This window comes from Pogoniulus pusillus, chromosome 9 (genome assembly GCF_015220805.1).
Source record: "Pogoniulus pusillus isolate bPogPus1 chromosome 9, bPogPus1.pri, whole genome shotgun sequence".
Lineage (NCBI taxonomy): Eukaryota > Metazoa > Chordata > Aves > Piciformes > Lybiidae > Pogoniulus > Pogoniulus pusillus.
Window position 1 is genome coordinate 22180756 of NC_087272.1, and position 16746 is coordinate 22197501.

Consider the following 16746-nt stretch of genomic DNA (forward strand, 5'->3'; position numbering starts at 1 on the left):
AGAGCATTTGGATCTAAGCCTGAAAGAGAGGCAAATTGTTTTCATATTATAAACCTTCTTATTTAAATCTAGATTATACTGAAGAAATGTTTTAGCTTCCTGTATCTTATAGGTTAGTAAGAAGTCAACCAGGTTTTCAAGTAGTTATTCAAGAGTCTACAAAAGCCCTGCTATGGATCACCATGCTTTGATATAATATGAAGCTTTTCTATTACTTCTGCTTTGTCTCAAAGCACCATTTCAGGAAAAAAAAAATCAGTTAATTATGCAGAGGCTGTGTTGATTTTGAGATATATAGAAACACGTAAGTTGCTGTTAGTAAATGAGGAGTGGAATGAACTCCACTTTAGCCCACAGTTTAGAGGAGCAGCTTTCACAGTTAAAATAGTGAATGGGAATAAGACTAAATCAGTGCTCTCAGTTCAATTTTGCATAACATTAATTGGCATAGTCTTCAGCTCTGTAAGCATGCTTTTCAAGTTGAAAACAGGTTTGGTTTTGGGGGATTTTTTTGTTTGGGTGGTTGGTTTCGGTTTGGGTTTTTTGTTGTTTGGGGTTTTTTTTAAGGACAGAACTCTAAAGTAATCTTTACTCTGCAAACTCCAACTAACCTAAAGGAGGTCCCTGAATTGATCAAACCTCTGAGAACAAAGACTTACCAGTATTAAAAGTATAATATATAGATCTGCTTCCTGCTAATCACATGCATTTGGGAAGTCTAGAATTATTTTAGTTTAATTGGAATACTCAGCCGACTAGTTTTTAAGTAACTGAAGTTATACATTAGTAAAAGGGGGTTGAAAATAGATTTTAATACACTGTTATAATATGGATTAGAAAAAGGGGATTGAAAGCAGTGAATTGAGAGATCTGGAAAACCACAGTATTTGAAGATGGATGAGATCCTGCCATTGTCACTATTGCTTGACACAGGTGACTAAAAAGCAATGGAGTTCAGTTTGCCAAGATGATGATTTTATCACAGTTCTTCAGCTTTGTTTCAAAGTCATTTTGACAGGTCTAGGAATTTTTTCTCTGAAGTCAGCTGTTTTGAGTTGTTTTGGGTGTGGGTTTGTTTTTTTTTTTTTATAGCTTTCAGTTTAGGAAAAAGGATAGAAAGCAAAACAAAACAAATCTATACTTGAGCTAAAATGGTATTGTCCTGGAAGGCTAATAGGCTTATTACATATCCTGGCTTGCCCCACCCTTCTGCTGATGGGAGAAGCAAGGGCAGGAGGAAAACAAAGGCTTGGGCCATTATGTCCCCTCCCAAAGTGATAAACAGGCACCCACAGATGTTTAGGTACTTGCTGGTGACTTGCCCAAATAAGGGTGGGGAAGACCTGTTTTCACCGAGGATGGTTGGTTTTGCAAATGCCATTTTGCTTGGTGAATCTCTGTGACCAAAGGAGCCATTACACTCAGGCAAATAACAGAAATTAAGCTAAGTTGCAAGCAGCTGAGCTGCTTCTGCCTGGCTGTCTCTGCTTGCTGCCTCTGCCTCACAGAGCTGCTTCTGCCTCACTGCTCATGGACAACGTGTTCTGCTCTGCCTTGTGCTTTGGACCAGCTTAGCCCTCATATTTTGGGCTTGAACCACCTGGAAACTTAAGTGCCTCGAATTTCCCAGGAGAAGGCATTTAAATGCCTCATGATGTGGTAAGAAGTGCCACTGATATCATGCTCCCTGCACATCTGCAAGAGATCCTGCCTGCACCTCTGCAAACCTCAGTGCCAAGAGGAATCAGGGTTAGAGGTCAGAGATCCTCTGCCTCTTTCCCAGCACCCTGGGAAGATCTAGAAGCCTTTCAACGTCTGAACTGCCGTTGAAACACTGCCACAATGGAGCCAGGGACTACCCTGAAATCTCTACTCCACCGCAGTGAGTAGCACAGCCTTTCCCTGGGTCTCCGGGCTACCTATTCGTAAGTGAGACAAAGCCATTTTGTGGTTAAACTTTTCCATTTTTTCTGATTCTTCTAAAGGAATGAATTGCCCATAAGCATCCTTGTGAAGAATTTCCCAACCAAATTACAACCCACATTTAACTAATTAGTATGTAGTTGTGGGCAGGGCGACATATTTTATAATTCCTGCCTCACTCATTGTCTCTACTAAATCAGGTACAAGGTGGAAATAGCTTAATTCGTATCAAGTAAGGATGTCTGTATGGAGCTTTGGACTGAGAAAATGCAAACTTCCACAAAATTACACAACTGCATGTTGTGAAATGTATTTTGATATGATTATGTTGAGTAAAAGACTTGAATGTGTGCAGTGTTATGATCCAAAAGCTGTTACTGCCTGCAATTCCACAAACAATTCACACAAAACAGGAATTTTATGACCTCAAATTACTAATAATTTCATTGAATTACTAATCAATGCAACTTGTTGTCAGATGATACATAATAGAAATAATCTATTTAAGAAATTCTCTCTAAGTAGCAGCTCAGTAAGAAAAAAGGCTGCTCAGGACCCTGGCACTGGTTCTCAATTACTGGTAATATCCAACTTACAGCTTATGACATTGGCAAGGAAATAAGAAAGCTCAGAGCAGTCAATCAATGCTTTCATGATTCAATGCTAAGACTTGCATCTTCCAGTTATCAAATTGCGATGGAGGCTCTGTACTGCAAACTTTAAATGACTAATGGCAATATTCTTGCTGTCATTTTCTGCTGAAGACCCCATCCCCCTTCCCCAAGAACTCAAGGAACCCAGTCTGAAAATCACAGTCCAGCTGATCTCTATGCTGTTACTCAGTTTCTGTTGTTTTAATGTTAATGTATAAACCTATCTACTAGATTGAATTTTTCCAGTAATTACTAATTGACCTTCTATGTATTAATATAAAATGAGGCAGATGACACTTTCCAAAATGGTACTTTGCTTCCTCACACTCTGAGTAACTTGAGGAACAATAAAAGATACCCAAGGGACTAATAACTGTTGCATGTCCATCCTTTTCTCTATAACAACATTTGGGCTTTTTTTTTTATGGCAATGAAGCTTCATGGGGCTTTATCTTGCTCAGATTTGACATGTTTGCTTTACTAAATGTATCCAATGCTTTACAAATTTCTGTTATCTTCATTAGCTAGCCTTTGTTTATTTTTGATTAACAGAATGTATCATGAAGAAAAAGATGTCAAACTTATGGACAATATAGCAGGTATGATACTGAATCAATAATACCCAAGCTGATAGTTATTTGTTACGACTATCAACAGTTTATCTTTAAATAATAAAAGACTACCAAAATATGAAAACTTAATTAGTTTACAGTTGTAAAACACTCCATTTTGTACCTCAAACACACTGTGGATCTTGTTCAGACTGACAATTTCACCACATTAATTCTATTAATTTACTATATTTAAAAAGCTTTTTGGAAAAGTAAATTGGCATCTGAAATGTGGGTGTTTGTACGGTTCATTTTTTTCAGCACAACAGAAATTTCAGCAACATATTTCAATTTTCTCTGCCCTACATTCAGGAAATAATGTGAGTTAATTTCTGTTCAGAGCACTCAGAAATGTAACACCTTGGCCCTTTCTATTCAAGAGAGATGCTGAGGTGCTGGAATGTGTCCAGAGAAGGGCAACAAAACTGGTGAAAGGCCTGGAACACAAATGCTATGAGGAGAGGCTGAGGGAGCTGGAGTTATCTAGCCTGGAGAAGAGGAGGCTCAGGGGTGACCTTATTGCTGTCTACAACTACCTGAAGGGAGGTTGTAGCCAGGTAGGGGTTGGTCTCTTCTCCAAGGCAACCAGCAACAAAACAAGGGGATACAGTCTCAAGTTGTGCTGGGGGAAGTACAGGCTGGATGTTAGGAGAAAGTTCTTCCCAGAGAGAGTGATTTGCCATTGGAATGGGCTGCCCAGGGAGGTGGTGGAGTCACCGTCCCTGGGGGTGTTCAAGAAAAGCCTGGATTAGTGCCATGCTCTGGTTGACTGGATAGGGCTGGGTGATAGGTTGGATTGGTTGATCTTGGAGGTCTCTTCCAACCTGATTGATTCTATGATTCTAAGATATCTTCTGGTCAAGAGAAATACAACTACTTATACTTACTTCAGACTCAAAATACAGGTACAGATTCCTAAAATAAATAAATAAATACATATATATAATGGGGTTTACTTTTAAGATAGCAAACCCATGTTTAGATTCATTCCAATTCTCATCAAACTTAAATGAAACACCTAAAAAAGAGACTATCTCATCCACTATTTTAACAAGATCTAAATCTGTCAAGGATTGTCAACACTCATCATAGTGTGGCTATTTTGAGAAACTGCAAATTGGAAATAAGTATCTCTAGATACAATCAGTATTAATAATACAGCATTGTCCATAACCATTGATTGGTACCCAGTATCAGACAGGGCATTAAAAAACAAACCAAACAAACAAACTAAAAACCCAACAAAAATCTCTGTGGAATTTTTACATTCCAGTTCTCAGCACACAGATAGAATTCAAAACAGTACAAAATAATGAACTTGCCTACTGTTGTGTGGGAAAAGAGAAGAGGAGGTAGAAGTGATATTGCAAGAGGAGAACTGAGTAGGTATGACAGGAATATGTGGGCTATATGTAATGACAGGAACTTCATAACATACTCTTCATTAAAGTGACAGGAAAAGCAAAAGAGGCAAACTACACTCTGCTGAAAGCACCCATTCAAATTCTGAAATACTGATGGATAATTTTTGGTAGGACACGCATTGCTAAATATGTGGCTTACAAAAACAAACAACCGAAAACCAAAAGTAAATGAGAATTACAGGAAGGATGGTACTAAATACTAATAATTGTGAACACAAAACAATAAAGATGAAGCTCACTTGAGTCTAATCTGCAAAATACGGTTATTAATATTGCCACGAGCTACTTATCTAATTAAAGTACTTTTAAAACAGTCACAGAAATGAAGAAGAATTTTAATCCTATAATTCGGTTTCTTCTTATCAACTCTGAGGTTAAATATACACACACTATAAATATTTAGGACACAGATTTACAGATTTATTTCCATCATAGACTCTGTCAGTCTGGATTATTCCAAGTGGCAACTACCTCATTAATCCAGAATCTCATTTCAACCCCTCAATGCTGTGGATGCCAGAAGGGAGTATGAGCCTGCTTATCATAGGTAGATATGGGCAGGCTTCTCCAGCCACACGTTGAGTTTCCACTTTCTCAGATGTAAACTAGGGAAGGAGTGCCTTGGATTACACCTGGACACTCCAGGGCTTCATATGCAGCACTGTTACATCTACTGTAGTGCTAATACGCTACACAAGTCCTCTATAAGTGTCAGTTCATGACCCTAGATCCAAAAGAACAATATGGAAAACTGCATAAGCTTTGTTCAGAGATGACCACTTGTATGTAAATGACCTTAGAAGTGCTGACAGTGAGGTAGGAGAGGTCAGAAAGGATGGGAAAAGGGACTGTGGAGAGATACAAGTTTTCAGTGGAGCAGAGGTGGTTGATTTTGGGTTAGGGAAGTAAACTGTTGTCTGCCACCTGGCATTTTCCAGAAATTTCTTCTTCAATCAAAGCACGGCCAAGTTTGCCATTGCATGAAGCCTGGAGTATATCATATAGTGAAGTAATATATTAAATAAAGTGTCAGCAGTTAAATCTGGAAACTTCTGAGGAAAACTGAAATTGCCTGAGGTCTACAGGCTATCACTCATTTCAAAAAAACTATTTACATTAAAAAAAACCCACACTTAGGCCTTGTACTCACCACACTCAGTAGAAAGAGAATTTGGTTTCTGTCTTGCAGATTTTACAAAGTAGACCTACGTGTTGTCAGGAAAAAACTTGCATTTGAGAAAAATGAGAGGGTTTATGTACAGCCTTTACTGTAGCTTGTTGTATCATGGAACTTTGTACTACATGACTTTCATCTGGCTAGGTATAAAAGTTTATAGTAATTTCCTTTCAAATAATGCATTAACAAACAAGCAGAGTGCTTTGTTGTGACCAGATATTCAGGATGAGTCATATCCAGAACTTGACATTACTCCAATGCGAGCAACTGCATGAGATTTTGACATTTGCTAGTGACCCTGCTCTAGACACCATCCCCCAGATTCCCAGCAACAAAGCATCTGCATGGCTTAGGGGATTGGTAATCAGATACTTCACCTCTAGGTCACAGCAGGTCGGTGGTTCAAGAGCAGCAAGGCTTTGTAATGACTTAAGACACTATTGGATATTTATTCGGAGGCATATGGAGAAGATATGATTTCTGTGCAGCAAGCAGTAGACATAGCCACATACAGATAGAAACATTATGACAGTTGCCAATCTATCACAAATGTTTAAGTGACAGAGTTATCAGTCTAATAGAGGGTGATTAACTCCTTAATAACAGTCTAGACTGTGTGTTGTTTTAATGCTGTGTTATGAAGTGGGCTAGTTGAAATCTGAGTTTGGGGTGAAATGCAATGAGGCCGATTCAAAAGTTATTAAGTAATTTATTAATATACTCAAAATAATTCCCCCAAACTTCCTTACAACTAGCCACACAAGCTCCTGGATGCGCTCAGCAGAACCATTTTACAGAATGTCTATAAACAATGGAATTTTGAAAGGTTTTAGAAATGTCTTTGCTAGAGAGTCTGGTGGCTGAGTTCACCGCTTGTGAGGTTAATTAAATTCCTTTAGCAACTTGAATAAAGAATTAGGAATACTCACTGGTCCTTAGTCTTACTGTCTGTGGCCCAAAGCATAAGCGGGAAAAAAAATATTCAGCAGAAGTCCTGTGGTGAATTCCACGTGGGCTGCGATGTGGAATGGGCTGCTGGCTGAGGTGGCAGGCGAGCGGCAGGTGAGCGAGGAACGGCCGAGCACGCAAGCACTTATTCATCTGCTCACCCCCTTCTACAGGACAATGGCCGAGGCTGATGGTCTCATTGGCCACACAATCGCCCGATCACCTCTGGCAATTGCCCAAATAGACCCAAAAAAGAAAGAACCCACAGGCTGTTCTCCTCCAAATATGGGGGCGCATAGCCTTGCAGGCCACAGGGGCGTGGGCCTTACGAAACCCTCCTCAGGCAACCGGATTAAACCGGACTAGGTTGTCTGGGTCCCTTTGGTCCTGTTTTCCTGCCTCTGGCTGCAATGCAGACAGGCAGGTAAATATGTCTGGACAAGACAGGACATGCTTAAGCCCATTTTGTGCCCTTTGGGACTCTCCACCACATGCTGGCATTATAGTTAAAAGCATCATGGTTTATACAGTATTCTGCAACTAAGAGAGGCAAAAAATCGTGTTGTAACTCTCATTCTCTCACTCTCCAGGTTGTAGAAGAATTTTAAAAGTGGGTTTTAATGTTACTGGAGACGATCCAAAGGCAATTTTAATTTGAAATTTCTGTCTTAGCCAGAACAATTTCGGCAAGGATGAAAATATGTTTTGCAGGTCTTTTTAGGCACTTTACTACATAGGGAAAACTCAAAGTGCAGTATTTGAAATTTCAGTATGTCCTTAGTGAGGATAAAATCAGAAAAGAAAAACATTATCAAGGTCACCATCAACCTTATACTCTGGAGTCAGACTGTATGGCCTGTGTGTGAGCTAAAACCAGGTGAAGGATGATCGCTGTTGTGGAGGGACCGGGGCTGGTAGGTGTGAAACAGAAACATGATGCCTCCTCCAATGCACTGCCAGTGACAGCTCCAGAAGAGAGACAGACTGGCTGGCATGAATGCCCTGTCCATTGGCCCGTACTGCCTCCCAGTGGGCATCAGCTACTTCTCTTGGGGGGGAAAAGGTATGGCTTTTTAAAATGCATGGTAGACAAACCACTGTCCTTGGACAACTAAGGGGGGGAATTAACTGACAACTAGACCCGGTGCCTAAAACACAACAAAACTCTTGGTCACTTTCCAGCGTGCAGCTCTCTGTGATGACAATGCACGCATGGTTCACCCATAGGTTTCTGCAGAATGTATCTCTCCATTTTAAAAATAAATAAGTTTCAGCAGGCAGCCTTACAAATATGAATTTGTGTAGTATCAACTTGCACGCAGAAGGCTCTGTCCCTGTCACTCTCAGCTCTGACAAGCAACAGCAGAGCCATATCACATCACATGGCTGTTGCTAGCTTTACAGTTGTTTTTTGTGCAGTGCTAACAGTAACTTACTTTTTCTTTTCACTCTTCTTAATGGGGCTCAGACCACCAGCAGATGACAACGGGATCCCCAAAATAATGAATAAAACAATGGGAGAAAACAGCAGTAATGTCTGTGGAAAACAGCGAAAGAAGAGCTGTGGTGAGCATTTCCGTACTTCTTTAGCAGCTTACAGAGCTTCATGGTTTGTAGCCTCAACCTGACTTTTCCTAACAGGCTCAGTGAACCAAGGAAGCTGTTCAGAACCAGGAACCTCAACTCTGCCTTTCCCAGCAAAAATCCACAATCCCTTCCGGCCCTGTGCAGGTGGTGTTACTAGCTTGAAAAGTCACATAAACCTTTGTGCTGGGATGTTTGTGTGGTTACTGCAACCACAAAAGAGGAGAGGGCTTTCGGGAAAACACTTCTGGAGACCCGGGGAAATCACAAGGCTGTGCAAACACTTGAAAGGCTTAGAGCTGTTGCCCATGCTTTAAACATTGCATTTATCTCTTACTCCTCTATTCTATAAGTCACAGTATAAAGTCACATGGTACTATAGCACAAGTTACATGAATAAACAAAGCCTATATTTAGGTGTGTCCAACTACAAAGGTCATTTAGGGGTGGGTTGTTTTTTTTTTTCCTCCAAAGTGGATCCTGTTCAGGGTTTAATATCCTGCTTTATTTCATCAGTGCTTATCGTTTAAAGTTAACGTTCAAGATCCTTGGATCTGATACCCTCCCACTGCACACAAGACACAGAACTGAAGGACGTCAAAGCAAGCAGATGGTCCTGAATACACAGAAATGGCAAAAGCATTAAACTGCAAGTATTGCTCTTGAATCGCTCTGCCTTGTGGAGAGCTCATGTTATCAGGTTCTTGTATATGTGCGTTTGAGACGCCTTCAAAGAAGAAATAGGATACCTAACTTTTAGTGCAGAAAATGAGTTCCAAAATACACACAAGATAAAGGCTGATAACATCTCTGAAATCTCCTACTTAATCTGCAGCCCTCAAGGAAAATCTGTCGACTTTACAATGGTGCTCTGCCCATGCTGCTTATGGTAATTAATGGGCCTGTGGTACCCTACTCCTATGACAACCGTTGAAGGAAAGGGTTTGTACCTCATTTTTTATCAGGCTGATGTCGAGTGGGGCTGCCCACCCAGCTGAGAAAAGCCAAGCCCCACTCGAGCTCTCCCGCTCTTTCCCGTTTCCCAGGTGGGGTGCAGGCGCGGTTCAGCTCAGCAGCACCCTGGGCTGCAGCAGGTGCAGCGGCAGCGCGCGCCTGGCTGAGGCCGAACCCGGGTTCGGCGCGAGGCGCCCCCGCCCCGGTGCGAGGCGGCCACGTGGAACCGCGGCTCCCGCGGCGGCTACTTCCTGCTCCGCATCACCCCGGCCGCTGCGCCCAGCGGGGAGGCGGGCAGGGAGACAGGCACGGCAGCCCGCACCGGCGAAGCCTGATGGGGAGGAGAGGGAACTAGAGGAGGCGTGTAGAGGGAGACCAGGGTGAGGGGAGGGAAAAGAGGAAAAAAAGGAGGGGGTGTGGAATTAAAAAAAAAAGTTTGTACGTGCAGCGGCGGAGGGGAGAAAACCTCCGCAGGCGGCCGGCTGCCGGAGAGCAGCGGCAGCCGGGGGAGGAGGGGGAGAGGAGGTGACAGCGGGGCCGTGCTGTGCCGGGCGGGGGGCGGAAGCCCGCCGGTGCGCGGGGCCGGGCGCTGCGTGCGCGGCGGCGGGAGGGAGAGGGCGGGCAGGCGGGAGGATGCGGCTGAAGCTGGGCTTCCTGCTGCGCGCCGTGCTGCTGGCGAGCAGCTTCTTGGGGCTGCTGCTACTCTGGTCCTCGCTGTCGCCCCGCACCGAGGAGCCGGCTCCCCCGGGACGGACGCGGGTGAGTGTGCAGCCGCGCTGGCTGGCGGGGCGGGCGGGACATCCCCGCCGCCCGGGATGTGACCGTCTGCGGGCGGGTGGGGGGCGGCTGCCCGGTCTGCGGCCTGCGGCGCCTACAGGCCCGAGAGGGGAGCGCGGAGCAGCGAAGCCGGATCCAGCTTTTCCTCGGATCCAGCGGCTCGCCGCCGGCGTGGGGCTGCCCGCGCTGGGCTATGATGGGCCCCGGCGGTCAAGCCGGGTGGGTGTTTGGTCCGCGCCGCCCCACCCGGTGCGGGACCGCTGCAACACCCCCTCCCCCTAGGGGCCGGGCTGGCAGCGCGCCGCCGGCATGGTGTTCTGGGCAGTGCCCCGACGGGGCCCTTACCCGGGACCCCCCCGCCGGCGATACCGTGGGCACTCGAACCGCCTGGGTCTGCGTCTCCTCCCGAGGGCTTTCCCATTCCTAAAATAACTGCTACGTAAGTGTTCTGCAAAGGTCTCCCCCAGAGCGTCAACGCAGAGTGCAGGTGCCTCCCTCTCCCGCTTGCCCCGCTGCCATGGATTGACCTGACGTTTTACTAACCAAACGGCAGGTTTTACCAAGGAGAAGCAACAGACAGGTAATTTAAGACAGAGCAGGGAAAGGCAGAAGGCGTTGGACTGATCGTGCTGGCAGTGCGGATCTCTCAGTCCGAAATGGTAGGGTGAACTGTGGAGTGTAGCGATTCGGCTGAAAGGGGTGGTCATCTTGAGAAGTGATTCAGGTGCTCATACAAACAACTCTGTAGGACAAGCCTTGTATGAATCAGGTGAGAATAGTCTGACCCCTTGACACTAGGCTCTCGGAAGGAGTCAAAGTGCTTTTTCCCTTTTCATCAGGTATTTTAGAACTGTGGAACATATCTGGACTTAATGAGATCTGCTTCAAGTAAGACTACTCAAGATTGTTGCAATCTTGATGAAGTAATGATTTTTTGTAAAAGTTATCTGAAAGATGATGTGTTCACTAATGATGTTGAGCCTCTTTAATGGGCTGCTTTGAATAATTATGAAAGGCAGGCAAGCTGACAGAACCCTTGCTTTCGAAAACTGAAAATTACTTTGGATTCCTTGAGCAGATGCTCTGTCTTCTGAAGCTTTTACAGTTTACTGTATTTTGGCAGTTACTGTTGCGATAATAGGCCGCAGGGGTTCTTTTGGAGGCACGCAGTTTAAGTGGTGAGGTTTCTGTAATCTGTTCTTCTAGACACAACATGGGCTTTTCTGTGTACAGAGAAATCTTCAGGATTTCTGTTTGCCTAACTCCCAAGAAAATGTCAAGCAGTAAATGTTTTGTGTCAAAAATAAGCGCATTTATTTTTCCTGCTTTGGAAAGCATAACAGATCTGTAACGTGACATCCTCTGGAAGAAAAAAGTTATGGTTGCATTGCTGTGTAGTGTAGTGACCATCTTCACAAGATTCTTCTGGGGTGACAACTGAAATATTGCAGTCTCTCAGTGTGTTTATTCAGATGCTGTGATGAGTTATGTTATGTGTTCTCATGAGCCTGGAGGGTTTCACACAGAAACTTTTGAGCTGAACTCTGTTACCCGCTTCCATTCACACATGAGATCTAATACAGATTTTTTTTTCCTAGCTGATGTACGTGGCAGTGAGAGAGTTAGAAGAGTTTGTACAGTCTGGCCACTGGTAAAGCAGCATTCTGTCTGGAGGAGGAAATAACCATGATCATCAACTCAGGAAATAATTCAAGTCTTTGTCAGGAACAAATACAGTTATATTAAGTCAACACTGTCAGAGATGTAATCTAAACACTATCTGGTTCATTAGCTAGATCAGATGTTTACTTGTCATGATACGTATCAGATTGGGTAACATGATGCTGCTTCATCATTTTCTGGGAAAATGGTATTGTTACTACTAAATTCGTGTTTTTATTTGGGCTGCTTTCCTCCTTAGAAGCTGCTCAGGTGAGAATTACTAGTTGAACAATAGGGAGTAGCCTCCCTGCTAGCAGTGCTCCAGCATATTTCTGGGACACTGGCAGATCATCCTGCTGGGTGATGCAGTGCTGACCCCGTGAGGTGGGCTTGTATCATGGGGTACTCCGTGCAACACCTGAGAACAGTTTGAGCATGTAGGAATTTGGAGATTATCCTAACTGCTTTTCTGAAATGCAGTGATATGCACTTCATTTAGTCATAGAAACGTATTGTGTTTGCTTGCTTGTTAATTGCTAAAGTTTGTTAAGCTAAGGATAATAGAATAATTCTTCATGTGCAACACCGTCCTCCCTGTGCTTGCTCTGAAGGCACTAGCCAGCAAACATAGATTTCCTGCTCAAACAATAGCAGCTGAAAATAGAATTTAACTTTTTATAGCTATCCTCAGGCAATACCCTTTCCCTTTCTGCACTGTAACCCTGGGCACTTATTTGTAACATTGAGGCATTAAAGAAGAAAAAATGAAAGTTCTGATGTGTTGTTCTTTTTAAATGTATAACCTTGGATCTTTTCTTGCTTACAGCAGCAGACAGAAATAGGTAAACTGAAAACCATGTAAATGTGTTGTAACAATGTATATTCTCCCCTCAGATATTGTTTTTTTTTTTTTAATTTTTCTACTGGTGTTAAAAAAACTTAAGAGATCTTTTGGAAAGGCCAGATAATTAATGTACAAGTAGTTTTCAAAGAAAAAGTGAAAGTGGAAAAGTGGCTATTTAGGAAGGAAATGAGAGAACACAGATGTGTATGTTAACAGAAGGCACATTCAAAAGTTGAGGGCAAAACTTTTCTTCAGGTAATCCAACTGTGTAACTTTGTTTATGCATGACAATAGTTGAAGGAAAAGTGCTTGCAGGATTCAGATGAAGAGATTATATCAAAACAGAATAAAATAACCATTATTCTAAAGAGCTTTTACTTTTCAGTTTAAACCAGCTAGAAGCAATGAGCTGTTCTCAGACTCTTTAAAAAGTGTGTCTGTTTTTGTATAAGTAAGGATCACAAAGGTGAGAAAGATTTATGTAGGGGCACTTCCTGATTATGTCTGTGAGTTTGCTGATGATACGGAGATGGATGGAGTGGCTGACATGCTAGAAGGCTGTACTGCCATTCAGTGTTACCTAGACAGACTGGGGAGTTGGGCAGGGATGAATTTAATGAAATACAACAAGGAGAAATGTAGAGTCTTGCATCCAGGAAAGAACAACCCTGTCTGCTTAGGGACTGACCTGTTGGAGAGCAGCGCAGAAGAGAGGGACCTGGTAGTCCTGGTGTATAACAGGATGACCATAAGTCAGGAATGTGCCTTTGTAACAAAGAAGGCCAGTGGCATCCTGGTGTGTATTAGAAGGGCTGTGGTTAGTAGGTCAAGAGAGGTTCTTCACCCTCTCTGCTCTAATCCTGGCAATGCTTCATCTGGAATACTGTGTCCAGTACTGGGTCCCTTCACTCAGGAAGGAAAGGGAACTGCTTGAAAGAGTCCAGCACAGAGCCACAAAGGTGATTAAGGGAATGGAACATCTTCCTTATGAGGGAAAACTGAGGGAGCTGGGTCTTTTTAGCTTGGAGACTGAGGGATGACCTCATTAATGTTTATAAATATATAAAGGGTGAGTGTCAGGAGGATGGAGCCAGGCTCTTCTCAGTGCTCAGTGATTGGACAAAGAGCAATGGGTGAAGGCTGGAGCATAGGCGGTTCTGCCTACACATAAGCAAAAACTTTTTCACTGTGAGAGTGACAAAACACTGTAGCAGGCTGCCCAGAGAGATTGTGGGGTCTCCTCTGGAGACCTTCAGAACTCAGCTGGACGCGTTCCTGTGTAACCTACTCTACGTGATCCTGCTCTGGCATGGTGATGGGACTAGATGATCTTTCAAGGTCCCTTCCAATGCCTAATGTTCTGTGATTCTGTGACTTATTGATTTGTTTATTATGTGCATATGTGGGGGTCTTTTGGATGTTTTCTGATACCTTCTGCCCTTTTGGATCAAAGCATCCCAGTTTCAGAGGTAGCAGGAAATGAGTGAGTTTATTCTTTGTAAGAGGATTACTGTAGCAATATCAGCTGTTGTACTTGTTCTCCAGTGTGATGTGTTGCTAATAATCAGCCTCAGATACACAGCCTTAAAAGCTGGTAGCATCAAGGAGTGGATTGTACAGCAGGCAGGACAAATGGACCAAAGCAGTAGAGAAAGATTCATTACTGGGAAGATGAGAACAGAATATTTGGAGGAATAAATGCATTATAGTTTAACTCTGACTCTCCAAATCTGAACAATTACATAATCAAATTAGTATTTAGATGCAACTGACATTGGTGGGTTTGGTTTTTGTGGAGTTTCTTTGGTGGTTTGTTTGTGGATTTTTTTTTTTTCATATCTGTTTAGTCTACCTGAGGCAAGCTTAAAGTACAACTTTGCATGCTCATAGTCTGATAGTAGTGTGATCAGTGGTCTCGTACTGGAGCACTCCAACAAGCTGCTGGAAATAACCCTGTTAATTTGCCATATGAAGGACAGTAATACAGAGTGTTTGGCATGTTACAGAGCCTAGAAAGGCAGTAAAAAATTTGCTGGAAGCATGTGCTAACCTGCACAAGTCAGAAATGTGATGGTGAGATCGCAAAACTCACAAATTGTTTTGTCCTCCAGAGAAAAGAGAACTTCCTAATATTTTGGCATGGACTGCCTGGCCTCTTATCTGTGAACCTGGTGCTTCAGACTTGAAGCATTTCAATATTTGTGTTATTTCCCTAACTTCAGCACATACAGCCACTGATGGGCTGCTCTTAACTTGCCTTGCCATGTATTGAAGGCATTTAATTTTCTTTGGCTGTAAGTGACATGTTTGTCATGGACTCTTGTTTAGAGGGTATTTGTTTATCAACACTTCTCAGACTTTATGGACAGGGTTCTCAGGACTTTTTTCATGTGCATAAGAAATTGGACAACTGTCCACTTCCTCCTAGCATCCCTGCTCATCCCTTACACCAGGTGTGCTGTCAGCACTATAACTTAACAGGAGCTTTTGAGGTCACAGTCTCCCACCTTCAGACATTTATACCCTCATCTCCCCACCAGGACATTTTTCTGTCCTTGCTGCCATATGTGCAGCTGCACCATAGTGAGGAAAGAGTGGTTCCCCTCAGATCAGGAAGGGAGGCTCTGTTGAGGGCCCTGGTGCAGGTGACAATTCTGGCATGTCCCGCTTGTTCAGTAAACCAGATGATGGACCTGCAGCTGGGGCTGTGGGCTCTCATCAGTCGCCAAGTTTAAACATTACAGTTCCCTTGTGTCCACTAGAAGGTGGAGAATTTATGATGTGAGGGCAGAGGAGTTAGAAAAAAAAACAAAAAGCTGAATGGATATTTTCTGAGTGTTCTGGTGACACTCCTTCACCCTCACTTTTTAAGGACCGCTAATATCCTGTATGCTTTGGCAGGATTGTCACTGAAAACTTAATGACAAGTTGCAGACTGAACTTGAAGTGTTATTGTGGTTTAAATTAGATTCTTTGCAGTGCAAGTCCCAGTGGAAAGTTTTCCCTTTCCCTTAAGGAGTAATGGGAAATATGCTCAGCAGAGAAACCAAGACATGGGAATTTGAAGTTTGTCTCATTAGTGAAGGAAAAGCGGGAAAGGGAGTGAAATGATAAATCTGATGTTACAGGGAGAATAGTCTTCAGTAGTGAAGGACTTCAGCTTATCTGAGTTTTGTAAAACCATGATGCATTATGGTACACAGGTGATCAAATAGAAAATTATCTCTCTCCTGTTACTTTGTATAGTTATCTATATGTCAGTCACTTTTTACTGATTTGCCTTTCACCTAGTTATAGAGTGAAACCTTGTGCATGGAGCAACACATCAGTTCTGCCACTCTGGCGTTATCTGAAAGCTTAACAGTCATTCATCATTTGGGTGTGAAAAGCTCCCTACAGGTGCAGGGCTGGATGTAGGCATGTTGCCTTTTACAGTCAGAGCTGTAGTAACTCAAATGACTTGTTGTGTGACACTCAGTAGAAATTAACCCCTTGGCAATTTTTTGTTTTCGAGATTGATTTGAAATACGTGCACAGGGAGGCAGTGAACTTGCTATAGCCAAAGTATTGATGTTGTAGGGAGTAAGCAGCACTTCCTTTTTCCCCTGTTTATTACAGTAACCTTTAGTGTTGCTAGCAAAGGTAATAGGCAGAATGTTTTTAGGTACTGAGTGTGTATTTTGTAATATGTGTTTTTGTCTAAATTTGCTTTGAAAAAGCTTGAAAAATTATTGTCACCTTTGGGAGACTACAAAACCCCCAATTCTTGCTGTATTAGAAGTGTCTTCTTTTGAGTAATGCTTCCAGGTAAGTTACAGAATAAATGACAAAGGAAATAATGTGAAGATGTGGAAACAATAAAAAGGCTACACAGTTCCTCTGCATAGTGTTTATGCAGAGACTGTATGAAAACCTTCTTCAAATCTTCTCATTAAGATCCCTTGTAATAAGTTAGTTAAATAACTTATCTCAAGACTTTTAAATGTCTGTTCTCTAGAGAGAGCAGTTTCACACCATTTTATGCACATGACAAGATTACTTTTGTCATATTCTATCTTCAAGTGTTGCCATTCATGAGTAATGGACAACTGAAAATAAAAAGTCTTAGATTAAGGCTGGTGTTTGTTCTTCAAGAATCTCACTGCAGGAGGTGGGCATCTAGAGCATCCAGGACACCATTAGCAGGATC

General features: G+C 42.8%; 1 protein-coding gene and 1 long non-coding RNA gene across 3 annotated transcripts in view; both read left to right on the forward strand.

Annotated features, from left to right (window-relative positions):
• The first annotated feature begins 1760 nt into the window (after positions 1 to 1760).
• On the forward strand, positions 1761 to 9320 carry LOC135178203 (uncharacterized). Its single transcript, XR_010303423.1, has 3 exons — positions 1761 to 3175; positions 8205 to 8302; positions 8837 to 9320. It is a non-coding gene; the product is annotated as an uncharacterized LOC135178203 (long non-coding RNA).
• A 574-nt stretch (positions 9321 to 9894) lies between these two features.
• The window catches only part of GALNT7 (polypeptide N-acetylgalactosaminyltransferase 7), a 69245-nt gene continuing 62393 nt past the window's right edge, over positions 9895 to 16746 (forward strand). For both annotated transcript variants that reach the window (XM_064148860.1, XM_064148859.1), the window contains exon 1: positions 9895 to 10033. In XM_064148860.1, the coding sequence (XP_064004930.1) occupies positions 9908 to 10033 (126 nt within the window). In that variant the 5' untranslated portion in view covers positions 9895 to 9907. The remainder of the gene's footprint in view (positions 10034 to 16746) is intronic.